The sequence below is a fragment of the Solea senegalensis genome, linkage group LG12 (assembly GCF_019176455.1).
Source record: "Solea senegalensis isolate Sse05_10M linkage group LG12, IFAPA_SoseM_1, whole genome shotgun sequence".
NCBI lineage: Eukaryota > Metazoa > Chordata > Actinopteri > Pleuronectiformes > Soleidae > Solea > Solea senegalensis.
Window position 1 is genome coordinate 10,590,151 of NC_058032.1, and position 20,061 is coordinate 10,610,211.

The 20,061-nt window shown below is 41.2% G+C and overlaps 5 protein-coding genes and 1 pseudogene across 5 annotated transcripts in view; all 6 read right to left on the bottom strand.

Annotated features, from left to right (window-relative positions):
* Positions 1-11,023, bottom strand: LOC122778061 (protocadherin gamma-A12-like). Its single transcript, XM_044039628.1, has 2 exons — positions 8,534-11,023; positions 1-36 (listed from the first exon to the last, which is right to left on the bottom strand). The coding sequence occupies exons 1-2, from the start codon at positions 10,928-10,930 to the stop codon at positions 31-33; spliced, it is 2,403 nt and encodes an 800-aa protein (XP_043895563.1). The 5' UTR covers positions 10,931-11,023; the 3' UTR covers positions 1-30.
* On the bottom strand, positions 31-2,614 carry LOC122778072 (protocadherin gamma-A11-like). Its single transcript, XM_044039637.1, has one exon. The coding sequence runs from the start codon at positions 2,395-2,397 to the stop codon at positions 31-33; it is 2,367 nt and encodes a 788-aa protein (XP_043895572.1). The 5' UTR covers positions 2,398-2,614.
* LOC122778051 (protocadherin gamma-A4-like) lies at positions 4,013-7,098 on the bottom strand. Its single transcript, XM_044039615.1, has one exon. It carries the CDS (start codon positions 6,537-6,539, stop codon positions 4,110-4,112), a length of 2,430 nt encoding a protein of 809 aa, XP_043895550.1. The 5' UTR covers positions 6,540-7,098; the 3' UTR covers positions 4,013-4,109.
* Positions 7,190-19,889, bottom strand: LOC122778071 (annotated as a pseudogene).
* LOC122778035 (protocadherin beta-15-like) lies at positions 12,552-15,980 on the bottom strand. Its single transcript, XM_044039586.1, has one exon. The coding sequence runs from the start codon at positions 15,958-15,960 to the stop codon at positions 13,306-13,308; it is 2,655 nt and encodes an 884-aa protein (XP_043895521.1). The 5' UTR covers positions 15,961-15,980; the 3' UTR covers positions 12,552-13,305.
* The window catches only part of LOC122778045 (protocadherin gamma-A11-like), a 22,764-nt gene continuing 19,293 nt past the window's right edge, over positions 16,591-20,061 (bottom strand). The window contains exon 2 of the mRNA XM_044039610.1: positions 16,591-17,438. Within this exon, the coding sequence (XP_043895545.1) occupies positions 17,358-17,438 (81 nt within the window). The 3' untranslated portion in view covers positions 16,591-17,357. The remainder of the gene's footprint in view (positions 17,439-20,061) is intronic.

The following is a 20,061-nucleotide window of genomic DNA, read 5'->3' on the forward strand; positions in this document are numbered from 1 at the left end:
AGATGGATTAACAAATAGATTAAAACCTGCTCATACCTCAGGTGAAGTATCACAGTCTCCAAACACCTCAGCAAAGTCACTGGGACTTTTCCTCAGAGTCTGGTCAGCAGGCAGTGTGTTGTCATTGTAAGATGTCACAAACTTAAAGTCACTGGTCCTAGAACCTGTTGTCAGGTAGGCGTCATAATTGTAAGTGCTGCGTAAAGTTCCTGTGCCGTCAACGTCTGCGTAATTGGGAGGGAGATAAGCACTGGGGATGGCGACTGCTCCGTCAAACAACAGTCTAGGCTTTCTCCTGCGACAAAACCTCACACCCATAATAATGATGATGAAGGTCAAGAAAAAAGTGGACACAGACACGAGGGCGATGATCAGATAAGAGGTCAGTTTGGAATTCTTCTCATCAGAAGAAATGTCCTTCAGTTCTGTCACCTCAGACAAGTTATCGGAAATAATTAAATACATGGAGCAGGTGGCAGAGAGAGAGGGCTGTCCGTTATCTTTCACAGCAACAATAAGGTTCTGTTTCATGCTGTCGGATTCAGAAATGTCCCGCAGTGTCCTGATCTCTCCACTGTGGACACCAATAGTGAAAAGTCCCGGGTCAGTGGATGTAACTATACGATAGGACAGCCAGGCGTTCTGTCCGGAGTCCGCGTCCACTGCTATCACTTTGGACACCAGAGAGCCTCCGTGTGCAGCTTTGGGGACCAGCTCAGTCATGAAGGAGTTTGCCTCCAGGGCGGGATACAGTATCTGAGGAGAGTTGTCGTTCACATCAGATATGAAGACACTGACGGTCACGTTACTGCTGAGCGGAGGAGAACCGTTGTCTCTGGCCATCACCTGGACTTTAAAGTTCATCAACTGTTCATAATCAAACGATCTCACAGCGTGGATCACCCCCGTGTCTCCGTTCACTGATACATAGGAGGACACCGGGGCACCGTTCACCTCACCAGGTAACAGAGAATAAATCACTGTACCGTTTTGTCTCCAGTCGTGGTCTCGAGCAGTAACGGAACATAAAGTGGAGCCAGGTTTGTTATTTTCAGTCACATATGCGCTGTAGGACTGTTCCTCAAACACAGGTGGGTTGTCGTTGATGTCAGCTACAGATAACTGAACAGTTTTAGAAGAGGACAGAGGTGGAGAGCCCTCGTCAGTGGCACTGATTGTAATGTTGTATTCAGACACTAGTTCACGGTCCAGTTGTCCTGTTGTCACTATAGAATAATAGTTTTTAATAGAAGGAACTAACTTAAAAGGGACATTTTGCTGAATGGAGCAGCGGACCTTTTTGTTATTGTCCAAATCTGCATCCTGTACATTAATGATGCCCACCTCTGTACCAGGTGTCACGTTCTCAGGAACAGCATTTGTCAGAGACTTTACATAGATTACAGGTATGTTGTCATTGACATCGGTGATATCAATAGTAACTCGTGTGTATGACGATAATCCTAAACCATCCTTTGCTTTTATGCGCAAATCATATGACATAACAGTCTCGAAGTCAATCGCACCATTTACTTTTATTATGCCGTTTTTACGATCGATTGTAAAAACTTTCTTCACATCCTCAGTTACATGTCCAAAGTCATATGTCACATCTCCATTGACTCCCTCGTCTGCATCAGTCGCGCTCACAGTGACCACTACAGTGTCTACAGGAGAGTTTTCAGGCAGACTGGCTTTATAAACGGCCTGACTGAACACTGGGGCGTTATCATTAGCATCCAGCACAGTGACGTGTATGACTACGGTACCTGATCTCTGAGGAGAACCACCATCTAGAGCTGTGAGGACCAAATTAATTTCTCCTTGTTTTTCACGATCGAGCTCTTTATCAAGAACAAGCTCGACTGTGTTTCCATTAGCAGCTAAAATAAAATGATCATTCTTCTTCAGGTTGTACTGTTGAACTGAATTCTGTCCCACATCAGCATCATGCGCTTCCTCTATTACAAAACGAGCTCCCCTGTCTGCCGACTCTCCAATCTCTATGTCGATCCTTTCTTCGTTAAACTGTGGTGAATTATCGTTGATGTCTTGAATGTGTAGAATAAATGGATGCAGTTCCAGAGGATTCTCGAGTACGAGGTCGCGTTTTAGTACACACGACAGCTTTTCTCCACAAAGCTCCTCCCGATCAATTCTGTCGGCAACAATTAAATCCCCGGTACTGAAACTGATATCACAATAGCGTTTGCGATTCCCTGCGGCATCAACACGCACATTTCTCGCAGACAATTTGCTTACATCCAGGTTGAGATCCTTCGCTATATTCCCAATAAGAGACCCGCGCTTCATTTCCTCTTGAAAGGAATAATTCACGTCCCCGTTTGCAGCTTGCCACAGTAAAAACAAAACAAAGCAGCTGATTTGGCGCCCCATCACAGCAATGTGTCTGTTGTAAAGAAAATACACCGTATATTTCCAGTAATGGTTATACTCATCAGTCCAAAAAAATATTCGAATGATGTCCACCGTACGCTATTCCAAATGCATACACGGAAAACTAAAAGCCTTCCTCTATGTGGGTCTGCACACAAGAGGGTGGAGTGGAAATGTTAAATGTAGGTTAGTGAATAGCGACACCATGAGGAAACAAATTGATACGACAGACTATAAACAACAGCACAATCTTAAAATTATACATATCAATTTATCAACATACGTCCTATCATAACAAGTAAATGGAAGTAGTAATTATAAGATCAGACATGCTTATCACTCATCAACTTGAAATAGTGCAGCTATTTTCCAAAAGAATAGAGTAAAAATATATATACTGCTGGATTGAAAAAGACTGTTTTAAACTGTGTCTCTGATATAAACTTCTGATGTACTTGTGCACTGGAGGACCATTCAATTTAAAAACGAAGCTGCAATTATCGTACCAGACAAAAACTGAATAAATCCTCAAAACAAATAAAGTCTAATTTCAACAAAATAGCATGTAAAGAAATGCTACAAGAAATATGTCCTGGCAGAAATATGCTGGTATGATACTGGACCATAATTGTGTTTACAACAAGTCTGAAAGAGCATCATGCCAACACAACTAAAACACACTTTTAACTGAGCAAAACGTCACAATTCTGTATATTTGACACATGACCACATTAGCCTCCACTCAACACATATCAAAACGACACATCCATCTGGCAATTTCCACAAATGCAGCACTCACACTCAGCCCCAAGCTCCTAATGTTTGTGTGATTAAAGGGCAGCAGATTTAATGTTGTAAAATGATTGTTCACTTTGTTAAAATCAAGCATACAAATTAAAGCCCAGGATGTGGACTGTCAATGTCTTCAAAAATGCTCTGTGAGACTATGAGACACACACTTTATCTGTTTTGTCAATATGTTCAATGAAAGAAAGACAAACAGAGAGAAAGACAGACAAAAAGGAAAAGATAAAGAAAAAATATTTTCCTTCAATGTGTACTACTTTGTGTAATAGTACTATTTACAACAGATAACACATATGGCATCTGAATTTGCATTGAAAATGTTTGAGCATAGCATCAAAATTAAAGGATGGACGACAAATAAAGCTTCAGCCAAAGAGAGCAAACCCAAACCAGGTAAAACACACAAATTCCTTTATCAGTTATCCAAATAGTGCTCTACCACATACCAAACTAAAGAGTCTTGAACCACAAGATCATCTTGCACTTAAACCAGATTGGATAAAGGATGTAATCCAACAACAATCATTGTATGCTGAAAAAATACCACGTTTACCTTTTTGTTAAGTTTTAAATCTACCATGACACTAAAAAAATATGATGGTAATATCTTTCCAAAAGTACAGGGTAATAGCAAGGTTCAGCACCAAGGACAGATAATGGAATAAGTAATCATTTGAAGGATCAGAGTTTTTACTATTTAATAAAAAAGCATTACATCCATAGATGCTCAATTATGTATTGTCAGGTTTGCTCAATATCTTTGAGGAAAAAATAAAAATAACAATCATTTTTAGGACGAGACCCATCTAGCAACTTCGTTGCAAACATACAATTTGTATTACTAAATAGTATATGTAAACACACACAATCAAACCACGTCCTGAACAACTTATGCACGGTGGGACTTAAAAAACATCTATTCCTACCTCAGGAGAAGAATCACAGTCTCCAAACACATCAGCAAAGTCACTGGGACTTTTCCTCAGAGTCTGGTCAGCAGGCAGTGTGTTGTCATTGTAAGATGTCACAAACTTAAAGTCACTCGTTCTAGAACCTGTTGTCAGGTAGGCGTCATAATTGTAAGTGCTGCGTAAAGTTCCTGTGCCGTCAACATCTGCGTAATTGGGAGGGAGATAAGCGCTGGGGATGGTGACTGCTCCGTCAAACAACAGTCTGGGCTTTCTCCTGCGACAAAACCTCACACCCATGATGATGATGATGAAGGTCAGGAAAAAAGTGGACACAGACACCAGTGCAATGATAAGATAAGAGGTCAGTTTGGAATTCTTCTCATCAGAAGAAATGTCCTTCAGTTCTGTCACCTCAGCCAAGTTATCAGAAATAATTAAATACATGGAGCAGGTGGCAGAGAGAGAGGGCTGTCCGTTATCTTTCACCGCAACAATAAGATTCTGTTTCATGCTGTCAGACTCTGAAATGTCCCGCTGTGTCCTGATCTCTCCACTGTGGACACCTATAGTGAAAAGTCCCGGGTCAGTGGATGTAACTATACGATAGGAGAGCCAGGCGTTCTGTCCGGAGTCCGCGTCCACTGCTATCACTTTGGACACCAGAGAGCCTCCGTGTGCAGCTTTGGGGACCAGCTCAGTCATGAAGGAGTTGCCCTCGAGGGCGGGATACAGTATCTGAGGAGAGTTGTCGTTCACATCAGATATGAAGACACTGACGGTCACGTTACTGCTGAGCGGAGGAGAACCGTTGTCTCTGGCCATCACCTGGACTTTAAAGCTCCTCAGCTGTTCATAATCAAACGATCTCACAGCGTGGATCACCCCCGTGTCTCCGTTCACTGATACATAGGAGGACACCGGGGCACCGTTCACCTCACCAGGAAACAGAGAATAAATCACTGTACCGTTTTGTCTCCAGTCGGGGTCTCGAGCAGTAACGGAACATAAAGTGGAGCCAGGTTTGTTATTTTCGGTCACATATGCGCTGTAGGACTGTTCCTCAAACACAGGTGGGTTGTCGTTGATGTCAGCTACAGATAACTGAACAGTTTTAGAGGAGGACAGAGGTGGAGAGCCCTCGTCAGTGGCACGGATTGTAATGTTGTAATCAGACACTAGTTCACGGTCAAGTTGTCCTGTGGTCACCAGAGAATAATAGTTTTTAATCGAAGGAACTAACTTAAAAGGGACATTTTGCTGAATGGAGCAGTGGACCTGTTTGTTATTATCTGAGTCTCTGTCCTGCACGTTTATGATGCCCACCTCTGTACCAGGTGTCACGTTCTCTGGTATTGGGTTAGTCAGTGATTTCAAGTAAATAACTGGAACATTGTCATTGATGTCAGTAATTTGAATTATTAGGGTTGCATATGATGCCAACCCCAGACCATCTTTAGCGCTAACCTGCATTTCATACAAAGACTCTCTTTCATAGTCAATAGCTCCAGCAACTGTAACATCACCTGTTTTAGGGTTTAACAAGAAAACTTGGTTTTCATCTGAAACACGATCAAATCCATACGTAACTTCACCGTTCACACCCTCGTCTGAATCAGTTGCACTTACTGTGATCACCTGTGTGTCCAGAGGGGAATTTTCAGGGAGAGTGGCTTTATAGACTGTCTCACTAAACACCGGTGCATTATCATTAGCATCCAGCACAGTGACGTGTATAGCTACGGTGCCTGACCTCTGTGGAGATCCACCATCAAATGCAGTAAGCAACAACATAATCTCATTGTTATCCTCTCTGTCTAATTCCTTTTCTAAGACCAATTCACCATATTTTCTCCCATTGCCCTTTGACCTGACATTTAGACTGAAGTGATTATTCTGCTGTAGTGAGTAGCCCTGTACAGCATTTTCCCCGATGTCGCCATCGTGAGCCTCATCCAGCAAGAAACGCGCACCCTTGTCTGCAGATTCCCGAATTTCGATCTTCAGCGAATCTTCTTTAAAAAGCGGCGTATTATCATTTATATCCTGAACATGGATATTAATGCGGTGCAACTCTAACGGAATTTCAAGCACAAGTTCCTGTGTCAGAACACACGATGCCCTTTTCGCACAAAGCCCTTCTCTGTCAATCCGTTCTTGTACAATCAGGTCTCCAGTATTGAGGTTCACACTGCAATATTTAACACCGTTATCCTCAGTATCAATACGAGCTTTTCGAGCTGACAGTTTGCCCAAATCAAGTCCCAGATCTTTTGCAACATTTCCGATCACAGATCCACGTTTCATCTCTTCCGGAACAGAATAGCTCACGTCTCCATAGACGGAGAGGAACGCCAGAAAAATCCAAGGAAGGCCACGGTGCAGCGAAAATATACCGTTGTCCATTGTTGTTAAGAAAAAGAGCATATATCCAGGTGGAATTATCAGTGATGCATCAGTGAGTTGTTCCAGAAAACGTAAAAAAGCAGACAAACACGCAGCAGCTCTTTTTAACTGCGGCACAAAGCCACCAGGATCTATATGCGTCGACAAAAAGGGTGGAGAGCGACTTCTTGTTTACTGGTACATACTGACACCATGAGTATTTGTTAGGTATAACAGGACGGGGTTTTCTCTGCAGTTTGTGCAAATTAGAGGCGGAGTTTTCCTTATATCTGAATTTTGGAAGCAAGCTCATGTCCAAAAAACCTTTGTCAAATTGATGAAATTGTGGTGATACTTTTGTTCTATTTGTGCATCTTTGTCATATGTTGCTGTTGTGTAAAAATACTCAGCACGTTGTAATTCAGACTCTCAAAACGTATCACTGCACTTTGATGTATGATGCTGTACATACAAGACGCACTGTAAACTTTGCTTTCGAACATACCACGAAGTCTAAAACTCTTGAGCCTTGAATTAACACACTGCAACCAAAAATATAGTTATTACACTGTCGTAAAACTTGAAATGGCAGTTAAAATGTGAGGTTATAATTTTCAAATGTATGATTTATTCAACATAATTAACACAATATTAAATAGAAAAACATTAGACATGACTGGTGTATTTTTAAACATGTGTGTTGTTGCTTTAAATTACATTTATCAACTCTGAAGTTATGGCAAAAAATATAACAAGCAGAGCGATAAATAATAAGGGAAGAAGTGGGGATTGCTTTGAAATGTATAATACAAACGTATGAAATGCAACAATAATATTGATTAGAAAAAACATGCGGTTAATTTCCATTTGACCCCGAACATGAGTGTTTCAAAATAACACCACAGTCAAATATGATACACAAATTACATCAGGAGTCTATTTTGAATATTAAAACATGTTGATGATGCAGGATGTACCAACCAGGAGATCAACCACTAACTACCAATACATGCAGCAAAGTAAGTAGAACTCTGAGAGTTAAGTTAGAAGAAATATGACATTGGCTTTGTAAGACATTTTGAGCTAAAAGACACAGCATCTGGAACTTAAAGATAGGTCTTATATTACCTCATCTTGTACATTTGTATCCAGACATATGAAACAAAACACTGCTGAATTAAATGTAGGGTTTCAAACTGTTGAGTAAAACCTCCATCTAAAATAATTTAGCAATATAACCAATAGGACAATGAGTAAATTTGCTCCACAAAACAAACCACAAAAGCGTAAATTAGATTTGGCACCAAGGGCCGAAACACAGAAGCAGTTGCTCTATCACCAATGAAAGGATAGAAAATTATGTGTGAACAAATGTTTTAATTGTCTTGAGGAAATTGAAATATGGACAGATGTGTCTTGGACAGAAAAACATAGACAAAGATGTAAAAAGGTGATAATAAAATATGTTTCAACATGAGTTATGAAGTAAAAAGCTGAGTTGAGTTGCTTCTGACAAACAAACCACAACGACATTTAAATTTCAGGACCAAGGACAGGGGTACGAAAGCTGCCGTTCTCGGTTAAAGTTACAGACACAGATGCTGCTTGAAATCCAAAGGCCAAAGACCGTCCTTCTCCCCAAAGACAACTGAACTGTTAGTCAAATCAAAGCTGCTTTACAATTTACACCCAGAAACGTGGGCATGTAAACAATCACGGGAGTGGAACCCTCGAACTTCCAGTTAAAAGACGACTCGAACTACCACTCATTCACAGTCGTCCTACACATTTTAACCGCAATGTAATGGATAGCAATACATGTGTGAAGGCAAAAAAATAATAATAAGCCATACATACATGAATGTGTCTACAACAACAAAGCTGCATTTAATTTGTAACATGGAGTGATTATGTAAACGGGAAATGAATCACACAGGTGTGAAATAAAAAGTTGCCCAACAAAAGGGGAAAGGAGATTAGAAATGTCTCTAGAACTTCTACATATAGTTTAACGGTTTTATGACAACAATTCATACCTCAGGTGAAGTATCACAGTCTCCAAACACCTCAGCAAAGTCACTGGGACTTTTCCTCAGAGTCTGGTCAGCAGGCAGTGTGTTGTCATTGTAAGATGTCACAAACTTAAAGTCACTGGTTCTAGAACCTGTTGTCAGATAGGCGTCATAATTGTAAGTGCTGCGTAAAGTTCCTGTGCCGTCAACATCTGCGTAATTGGGAGGGAGATAAGCGCTGGGGATGGCGACTGCTCCGTCAAACAACAGTCTGGGCTTTCTCCTGCGACAAAACCTCACACCCATGATGATGATGATGAAGGTCAGGAAAAAAGTGGACACAGACACCAGTGCAATGATAAGATAAGAGGTCAGTTTGGAATTCTTCTCATCAGAAGAAATGTCCTTCAGTTCTGTCACCTCAGCCAAGTTATCAGAAATAATTAAATACATGGAGCAGGTGGCAGAGAGAGAGGGCTGTCCGTTATCTTTCACCGCCACAATAAGGTTCTGTTTCATGCTGTCAGATTCAGAAATGTCCCGCTGTGTCCTGATCTCTCCACTGTGGACATCAATAGAAAAAAGTCCCGGATCACTGGATGTAACTATATGATAGGACAGCCAGGCGTTCTGTCCGGCGTCCGCGTCCACTGCTATCACTTTGGACACCAGAGAGCCTCCGTGTGCAGCTTTGGGGATCAATTCGGTCATGAAGGAGTTGCCCTCGAGGGCGGGATACAGTATCTGAGGAGAGTTGTCATTCACATCAGATATGAAGACACTGACGGTCACGTTACTGCTGAGTGGAGGAGAACCGTTGTCTCTGGCCATCAACTGGACTTTAAAGTTCATCAACTGTTCGTAATCAAACGATCTCACAGCGTGGATCACCCCCGTGTCTCCGTTCACTGACACATAGGAGGACACCGGGGCACCGTTCACCTCCCCAGGTAACAGAGAATAAATCACTGTACCGTTTTGTCTCCAGTCTGGGTCTCGAGCAGTAACGGAACATAAAGTGGAGCCAGGTTTGTTATTTTCAGTCACATATGCGCTGTAGGACTGTTCCTCAAACACAGGTGGGTTGTCGTTGATGTCAGCTACAGATAACTGAACAGTTTTAGAGGAGGACAGAGGTGGAGAGCCCTCGTCAGTGGCACTGATTGTAATGTTGTAATCAGACACTAGTTCACGGTCCAGTTGTCCTGTTGTCACCAGAGAATAATAGTTTTTAATTGAAGGAATTAACTTAAAAGGGACATTTTGCTGAATCGAGCAATGAAGTTGTCCGTTATTCTCAGAGTCTTTGTCCTGTACGTTAATGATGCCAACCTCTGTATCAGGTGGCACGTTTTCTGGTATTGGGTTGGACAACGAATTTATGTAAATCACTGGAGCATTGTCATTCACATCAGTGATATCTATAATCACTTTAGCTTCTGAAGAGAGCCCATAACCATCTTTGGCTTCAACAAACACTTCGTATTTGTGTCCCTCTTCATAATCTATGTCACCTGTCACACTGATCTCTCCCGTTTTCTCATCCAGTGAAAAAATCTTTCTTGATTTATCAGACAGTCGACTAAATTCATAAGTGACCTCTCCATTAACACCTTCGTCTATATCTGATGCACTTACAGTCATAATTTTGGTATTCATGGGTGAGTTTTCTGGTATTGTGGCTGTATATACGGCCTCAGTAAACACTGGGGCGTTATCGTTAGCATCAAGTACAATGACATGTATGATTACAGTCCCGGATCTCTGAGGAGAACCACCATCCACAGCCGTGAGCAATAATTTCATTTCCTGTTGATCCTCTCGGTCTAACTCCTGTTTTAAAACCAACTCACCATATTTCCTACCAGCACTTGTCGTCTGAATTCCGAACACAAAGTGAGGGTTTTGTTCTAAAATGTAGCTTTCAACAGAATTCTTGCCTATGTCTGCATCGTGGGCTGCATTAAGGCGATACTTGGCTCCTCTGTCGGCTGACTCTCTGATTTCCAGCTTCACTGTATTCTTCGGGAAAACCGGTGCATTGTCGTTTATGTCCTGTACCTGCAGAGACAGCCGGTGTAACTCCAATGGACTCTCTAATAGCAAGTCGAATTTTAGAACACACGAAGGCTTTTCTCCACAATGCTCCTCTCTGTCGATTCGTTCTGCGACCAATAAATCACCATTTTGAAGGTTAATCTCGCAATACTGTCTCTCGTTTCCTTGCATAAAAACACGGGCTTTGCGAGCAGACAGTCTTTCCACCTCCAGTCCGAGATCCTTAGCGATATTTCCAATAACAGATCCGCGCTTCAGCTCCTCCTGTACGGAATAGCTCACTTGTCCGTGTGCATACTGCACCACGACAATGAAAAAGACGAAACCACATTTTAGGAGATTGTGCCGTATCCCCGTCATCATAAAACAACTGCACACAAATTCAACCGCGGCAATTTGTATTTAAAACACGATAATCCGTCAATTCTCCTGCTTTGTGAGCGTTCGTCGTCTTTGTTGAAGGGTCTAGTGCAGGGCTGGTCAATCCCAGCAATGGGAGGTGGACAAAGCAGACTGCACATTTGACTCCATTGTGGGTCTATAGTGACACCGTGAGTAACAATTTAATATTGCACTTTTAAGAAGTGATGCAACATAACTGAAAACAAAATCGTTTGATTTACCTCGAAATGACTATTACTAAATAAGCCTATTGACTTCAAAATAACACGGCAATAGTAATTGGTATTCATATTAAAATGAGACACAAACGACTTGTTAATGCCATTATTTTCAGTAGATTAGATCCTTCTAATGGTGTCTTTACATGCCTCAGTAAAAAAAAAATCAGTCAGCTGCAGCTTCTCCAAAATTATGATACCAGATTCCTAACCAACACCAGGAAAACATATCTCCATTAATGACTGCAGTGGCATCCAGTGTGTAAAAAACATATTTTAAAATCATGTTATTGCTCTACAATGCACAGAATGGTGTTGGGGCTAAGTACACCATTGAGATAAGTTATGTATTAAACATTCAGACCCCATATAGATCATCAGGGCCAGGTTAACTCAAGGTTCCAAGGGTCAGAACCATCTAGGTTGAATTAGCTTTTAGTTTCCATGCCACCACCTGTGAAACAAACGCCATGAAAACCAAAAGCTTATAAATGTCACTCATTTAAATCAGGCCTGAAAACATTGTTGTTTACAGTAGCTTTCCTATAAATTGCTCAGTCAGTTTGCTTGCATTTATAGTTTTTGAATCATAATTTAAATGTTTCTACTCTGTTTGAATTCCAATATGTTTAAGGAAACATTTAAATTATTCTGTCTTTGTGGGGGTGGGGGGTTCTGTCTCTGTAAATCACTTTGAATTGCCACATATATACATGACTATATATAAATAAACCTAATTGTCTTGAATTAAAGAAAATACAAAGTTATTTTAATCAGCTTTTAAAGTAGTGCAAAGGGGTAACCATATGTTATTGTCTTGGGTTTAAACGCTGATTCTTGTTATCTGTATTGTATGGGTCATTATTGTTGCCTCGTAAAGGTAAATATTTATACAATATATGACCAGTATAACATCACTTTAAGACTGTTGAAATATGTATGACCATAGACCATGCCCTTTAGAGTGAAAAGCACCATTTGTCAAGATCGATGAGAAACTCCCTTCTCTGCATGCAAGGCTCTGACCTTAGTTTCACCTGAATAGCAATCACATTACAAATCAAACTCTGATCAAAGATGTGCCTTTCAGAGACGGACCAAACAAAAAATTGAATATTAATATTTCATGTTGGAGTAGGGGAACAACTGTTAAAAGACTACAAACTTAGTTTTAGTTCTAAAACAAATAGGAAGAATATCTATCCAGTAGTGGAAAAACACTAAAAGTGATCACTGATCAAATGCAGCAGAAAAAAAAAAGATATTCACTGTCAAATAACTAAATCAATAATACATATTCAATTAACTTAAGGAATTTTAACTTGTTTATTAAGCATTTATTTCATTTATATCTATCTTCTTTATATCATCTTTCAATTTCCAATTACAAAACAATTTCCATAAACAGTTAAGAGGTGAAGAGACAAAAACAGAGTTCTTAACACAGTAACCACAAACTTCAGCACCATGGACAGTGACAATTACAAGAAGCTGCAGCCCAATTCGTGAGGCACAAATCACCAAGATCATACATAAGGTATTGAAGTTAGAAAACACTACCTAAAAATCTATATGCTTTCAAATTACGGACAAAAGAAATAATCATAGTGGAGGAACTTTCCCTCCAAAAAAGATAAGTAGATAGATTGAAAGATACCAGACAACACAAAATTAAACTGACAAAATATGCCAAATTGATGTTCAATACTGTGCAAAAGCTTTCCGCCAAAGTTTTTTTTTTTTTTTAGCAATGCTACAATGATCAATCATGCATTCCAATTCGATCTAAGGATTACATAATCGAAATGACCTACGCCATGCAAAGAGCGAGTTGGTATGCTCCTTAAAATAAACTACAAGAGCAAATATTTGGGTTCAGCACCAAGGACAGAGACACGAAAGCTGACGCGCAGGCTACACCATGTTCCACAATACGTCGCCCAAAATGTAGCTTCCAGGGGCAAAAGACAATTTACCTTCAGCATTAAGGCTGCATTCATTTATAAAACTACGCGACTCCATGAAAGTGAATTTCAAAAGATTACAAAGAAGGAAAAGCAAGTGACTGAATGATGTGTATTATCATGAAAATGCATAAACAAATAGATTAAAACCTGCTCATACCTCAGATGAAGTATCACAGTCTCCAAACACTTCAGCAAAGTCACTAGGACTTTTCTTCAGAGTCTGGTCAGCAGGCAGTGTGTTGTCATTGTAAGATGTCACAAACTTAAAGTCACTGGTTCTAGATCCTGTTGTCAGGTAGGCGTCATAATTGTAATTGCTGCGTAAAGTTCCTGTGCCGTCAACATCTGCGTAATTGGGAGGGAGATAAGCGCTGGGAATGGCGACTGCTCCGTCAAACAACAGTCTGGGCTTTCTCCTGCGACAAAACCTCACGCCCAGAATGATGATAATGAAGGTCATGAAAAAGGTGGACACAGAGACAAGGGCGATGATCAGATAAGAGGTCATTTTGGAATTCTTCTCGTCATAAGAAATGTCCTTCAGTTCTGTCACCTCAGCCAAGTTATCAGAAATAATTAAATACATGGAGCAGGTGGCAGAGAGAGAGGGCTGTCCGTTATCTTTCACCGCAACAATAAGGTTCTGTTTCATGCTGTCAGATTCTGAAATGTCCCGCTGTGTCCTGATCTCTCCACTGTGGACACCGATAGTGAAAAGTCCCGAGTCAGTGGATGTAACTATACGATAGGACAGCCAGGCGTTCTGTCCGGAGTCCGCGTCCACTGCTATCACTTTGGACACCAGAGAGCCTCCGTGTGCAGCTTTGGGGACCAGCTCAGTCATGAAGGAGTTGCCCTCGAGAGCAGGATACAGTATCTGAGGAGAGTTGTCATTCACATCAGATATGAAGACACTGACGGTCACGTTACTGCTGAGCGGAGGAGAACCGTTGTCTCTGGCCATCACCTGGACTTTAAAGTTCCTCAACTGTTCATAATCAAACGACCTCACAGCGTGGATCACCCCCGTGTCTCCGTTCACTGATACATATGAAGACACCGGGGCACCGTTCACCTCACCAGGTAGCAGAGAATAAATCACTGTACCGTTTTGTCTCCAGTCGGGGTCTCGAGCAGTAACGGAACATAAAGTGGAGCCAGGTTTGTTATTTTCAGTCACATATGCGCTGTAGGACTGTTCCTCAAACACAGGTGGGTTGTCGTTGATGTCAGCTACAGATAACTGAACAGTTTTAGAGGAGGACAGAGGTGGAGAGCCCTCGTCAGTGGCACTGATTGTAATGTTGTAATCAGACACTAGTTCACGGTCCAGTTGTCCTGTGGTCACCAGAGAATAATAGTTTTTAATAGAAGGAACTAACTTAAAAGGGACATTTTGCTGAATGGAGCAGCGGACCTGTTTGTTATTTTCTGAGTCTTTGTCCTGCACGTTAATGATGCCCACCTCTGTACCAGGTGACACATTCTCGGGTATGGGGTTAGACAACGAATTTATATAAATCACTGGAGCATTGTCATTAACATCAGTGATATCAATAATCACTTTAGCTTCTGAAGAGAGCCCATAACCATCTTTGGCCTCAATATTCAAAACATATTTGGATCCCTCTTCATAATCTATGTCACCTGTCACGCTGATCTCTCCTGTTTTCTCATCCAGTGAAAAAAGCTTTCTTGATCTATCAGACATTCGACTAAATTCATAAGTGACCTCTCCATTAACACCTTCATCTGCATCTGTTGCACTTATAGTGATAATTTTGGTTTTCATGGGTGAGTTTTCTGGTATTGTGGCTGTATATACGGCCTCAGAAAATACTGGGGCGTTATCGTTAGCATCAAGTACAATGACATGTATTATTACAGTACCGGACCTCTGAGGAGAGCCACCATCCACAGCCGTGAGCAATAATTCCATTTCCCGTTGCTCCTCTCGGTCTAACTCCTTATTCAAAACCAGTTCCCCATATTTACTGCCAGCACTTGTCGTCTGAATACTGAAGACAAAGTGGGAATTGTGTTCTAAAATGTAGCTTTCAACAGAATTCTTGCCTATGTCTGCGTCATGGGCTGCATTAACACGATATTTGGCTCCTCTCATCGCTGACTCTGTGATTTCCAGCTTCACTGTATCCTTCGGGAAAAGCGGTGCATTGTCGTTTATGTCCTGTACCTGCAGAGACAGCCGGTGTAACTCCAATGGACTCTCTAATAACAAGTCGAATTTCAGAACACATGAAGGCTTTTCTCCACAATGCTCCTCTCTGTCGATTCGTTCTCCAACCAATAAATCTCCACTTTGAAGGTTAATCTCGCAATAATGTTTGTCGTTACCTTCCATGTAAACACGAGCTTTGCGAGCAGACAATCTGCCTACCTCCAGCCCGAGATCCTTAGCGATATTTCCAATAACAGATCCGCGTTTCAGTTCCTCCTGTGTAGAATAGCCCAGGTCTCCGTGTGCATACTGCACCACGACAAAACACATTAGAAAACCACAGCTTCGAAGGACGCGTCGTCTCTCCATCGTTGTAAAAGAGCACGACACAAATTCAAGCGATGTAGATTCCAATTTTAACTCGCGCAGTTTGTCCGTTTGTTTTGCTTTGAAATCACTTGGTTTGTCGTCTTTGTTGAATGCTCTAACATAAGGCTGGCCAATCCCAATAATGGGTGGTGTGCAAAGAAGACTGAACATTTGACTGCGTTGCGGGTATATGGCGACACTGTGTGTACTAATCAAATATTGCATTCGACAGAGAGGCGGCAACTTTTCTGAAAACATTATTAGATCGTTTGACCTAACTTAATATAATACCATAATATTTTAATGAAGATTTTAAGAATTGACAAGGGTACTCATATGTCATCATCCCTAGTTTAAAGGAACACACAAATAATGTTGAGTGACGTGTTACTGCAGAAGATGTATTTTAGAGTGTGAAGCAAAATTTACCAGGATCTTTGAGAAACTCCACTTTCTGTATGTAAAGCTCTGATTCCCGTTTCACCTGAATTACTTTTACGTTACACAATGAAATAAAGATGTTCCTGTCAGATACAGACAAACAGAGTATAATTCTTGCTGCAGTGGGAGAGGAAAACTGCTCGTAACAACAACCAGTTGTGATTCAAAACAAGCGAGGAGAATATACAGCAGGCAGAGGGAAACACTAAAAACTGATCACTAGTCACATGCCCCTGAACCAAGAAACACTATTCTAAATACATAAGCAATTTTCTTAAATACTTTTATATATTTAATAAGTTAATTGAGACATAGAACAATGACAGACACGAAAGATCAACGGACAGTGGCACACAACTCTTGGAGGAAAACGTGCGCGGGAAAAAAACAACAACAACTGAGCGATGAAGAGGAGAATAAGCTATATTTCAAACGGTATTCACAAAGTCCAGCACCATGGATAGGGACAACAACAACAACAACAACAACGGACTGCAATTCGATTATAAAGACAAAGGTCATCAATATGACAAATGGGGTATTAATGAAGAAACAAACATAATCAAATCTCAATGCTCTCTGTATGACAACAATGAAGAAAGTATAACGAAGGAACTTTCTTACGTAAGTTTAAAAGATACCACCAAACAAAATGAAGCCTGATGAAATATGCTGAATTAAGTAATCAAGTGATTTTGCCCAAAGGGTGTTTTTTTTTGAATATGTGAATATGTAAGAGGCATGTAGAAGACATGCTCGTGTTACCCAGGACTGTGATCACATTATCCAAATGCGTTAAAAATAAATAAAAACGCAAGAGCAAAATGTGGGTTCAGTATAGGACAGATACACAAAAGCTCTAGTTAAAATTACAGTCATCAATGTTGCATAAACTCTCTTTTAAAAGACAAAACAATAAGTAAGAATATCTCTCTTGTCGTAAATGTTAAGTATGTGTGTACTATTATAGATTATTTAAGACAAACTCTTCTATGAACTTAGAAGTTAAAACAGAAACAAAAGGAAACTCAAAGCAAGAAGTATAATTGACCATGTGCCACAAATCATAACAAAGGTGCACCTTCTAGGGACAAAATACTCCAGCTTAAAGGCTGCATTAGTTAATGAAAATATATGATTTGATCAATTGAAACATTGCATATTGCTTTCATAATAAAGAGGGGACAAAAGCAAAAATTCCACATGGTTTTCGCTTAACGATCATTATGGCCATGAAAATAGTGTAATGGTTCACTTGTCCCTACCTCAGGAGAATCATCACAGTCTCCAAACACCTCAGCAAAGTCACTGGGACTTTTCCTCAGAGTCTGGTCAGCAGGCAGTGTGTTGTCATTGTAAGATGTCACAAACTTAAAGTCACTGGTTCTAGAACCTGTTGTCAGGTAGGCGTCATAATTGTAAGTGCTGCGTAAAGTTCCTGTGCCGTCAACATCTGCGTAATTAGGAGGGAGATAAGCGCTGGGGATGGCGACTGCTCCGTCAAACAACAGTCTGGGCTTTCTCCTGCGACAAAACCTCACACCCATGATGATGATGATGAAGGTCAGGAAAAAAGTGGACACAGAGACCAGGGCGATGATCAGATAAGAAGTCAGTTTGGAATTCTTCTCATCATAAGAAATGTCCTTCAATTCTGTCACCTCAGCCAAGTTATCAGATATAATTAAATACATGGAGCAGGTGGCAGAGAGAGAGGGCTGTCCGTTATCTTTCACCGCCACAATAAGGTTCTGTTTCATGCTGTCGGATTCAGAAATGTCCCGCTGTATCATGATTTCTCCACTGTGGACACCTATAGTGAAAAGTCCCGGGTCAGTGGATGTAACTATATGATAGGACAGCCAGGCGTTCTGTCCGGAGTCCGCGTCCACTGCTATCACTTTGGACACCAGAGAGCCTCCGTGTGCAGCTTTGGGGACCAGCTCGGTCATGAAGGAGTTCCCCTCGAGGGCGGGATACAGTATCTGAGGAGAGTTGTCGTTCACATCAGATATGAAGACACTGACGGTCACGTTACTGCTAAGCGGAGGAGAACCGTTGTCTCTGGCCATCACCTGGACTTTAAAGTTCCTCAACTGTTCATAATCAAACGATCTCACAGCGTGCATCACCCCCGTGTCTCCGTTCACTGATACGTAGGAGGACACCGGGGCACCGTTCACCTCACCAGGTAACAGAGAATAAATCACTGTACCGTTTTGTCTCCAGTCGGGGTCTCGAGCAGTAACGGAACATAAAGTGGAGCCAGGTTTGTTATTTTCAGTCACATATGCGCTGTAGGACTGTTCCTGAAACACAGGTGGGTTGTCGTTGATGTCAGCTACAGATAACTGAACAGTTTTAGAGGAGGACAGAGGTGGAGAGCCCTCGTCAGTGGCACTGATTGTAATGTTGTAATCAGACACTAGTTCACGGTCCAGTTGTCCTGTGGTCACCATAGAATAATAGTTTTTAATAGAAGGAACTAACTTAAAGGGGACATTTTGCTGAATGGAGCAGTGGACCTGTTTGTTTTTCTCTGAGTCTCTGTCCTGTACGTTAATGATGCCCACCTCTGTACCAGGTGACGCGTTCTCGGGAATCGGGTTAGTCAGTGACTTCAGGTATATAACTGGAGCATTGTCATTCAGATCAGTAACATCTATTATAATATGAGCAGTCTGTTAGTCCTTACCACACTCTCATTCATTTCAACTTGTTTCTTAAATCAATCAAACGATTTACTTTAATTCTTCCAGTTTTGGAATCAATAGTGAATGTATTTATTTCGTCGTCAGACATGTGACCAAATTGATATGTCACATCCCCATTTATTCCTTCATCTGCGTCAGTAGCACTGACAGTAATCACTAGAGTATCAGGAGGAGAGTTTTCAGGCAGACTGGCTTCATAAACGGCCTGGCTAAAAACTGGGGCGTTATCATTAGCATCCAGCACAGTGACGTGTATGACTACGGAACCTGATCTCTGAGGAGAACCACCATCCGAAGCTGTCAGAAGCAAATTCATCTCTTTTTCTTTCTCTCGATCAAGTGTATTCTCTAACACAAGTTCAACCTTGTTACTATCAACAGCGAGAATAAAGTTGTTGTTATTTTGCAGGCTGTACCTTTGAACCGCATTTTGACCTATATCTGCGTCATGGGCCTCCTCCATAGAGAAACGATTACCCTTGTCAGCTGACTCGCGTATTTCCACCTCAATCACATTTTCTCTAAATTTTGGCGAATTATCATTTACATCTTGTATATTCAGAATAGCACGATGAAGCTCCAGTGGGTTTTCTAACACCACATCTACTTTCAAAACGCACGATGGTTTCTTGCCACAAAGGCTTTCTCTGTCGATTCTCTCTGATGTGACCAAATCTCCGGTGGTCAGATTAATTTCACAGTACCGTTTTTGTGTCCCCTCAAAATCAGCACGGGCCTTTCGGGAAGACAAGGTCCTCAAATCAACACCGAGATCCTTCGCTATATTACCAATAACTGAGCCTCTTCTCATTTCCTCAGGAATAGAATAACGCAGGTCTCCGTGCACGATATGCAGCGTCAGAATAAAGCAAACGAAGTAGAAGATCAGAGGAACCGCTGAAAATCCTTTGTCTCCCATCCTGACACAAAACGGGTCCTTAGCCTGTTTAATTTCACAGTCACTGCGAAATAGGGTTGAAATCCAAAAAGAGTAAATAATCCAATATTCTACATCAATGTATGCAAAGAATATGTTCGTGGACACAACAGATCCTCTGGAAAAATCATGCAACTGATTACTGTTGTGGAGGGTGGAGTGGGAAGTGTCCTGTTTACTTTCTGTCAACCAACAGCGACACCATGAGTATTTTGACATGGTAACACCTGCATGTTAAATAATGACAAAATCAAACAAAATATACTC

Coding starts and splice junctions, on each gene's coding strand:
- LOC122778035 (XM_044039586.1), bottom strand. CDS start 15,960: ATGTTTTCAGAAAAGTTGCCGCCTCTCTGTCGAATGCAATATTTGATT.
- LOC122778072 (XM_044039637.1), bottom strand. CDS start 2,397: ATGGGGCGCCAAATCAGCTGCTTTGTTTTGTTTTTACTGTGGCAAGCT.
- LOC122778061 (XM_044039628.1), bottom strand. CDS start 10,930: ATGATGACGGGGATACGGCACAATCTCCTAAAATGTGGTTTCGTCTTT.
- LOC122778051 (XM_044039615.1), bottom strand. CDS start 6,539: ATGCTCTTTTTCTTAACAACAATGGACAACGGTATATTTTCGCTGCAC.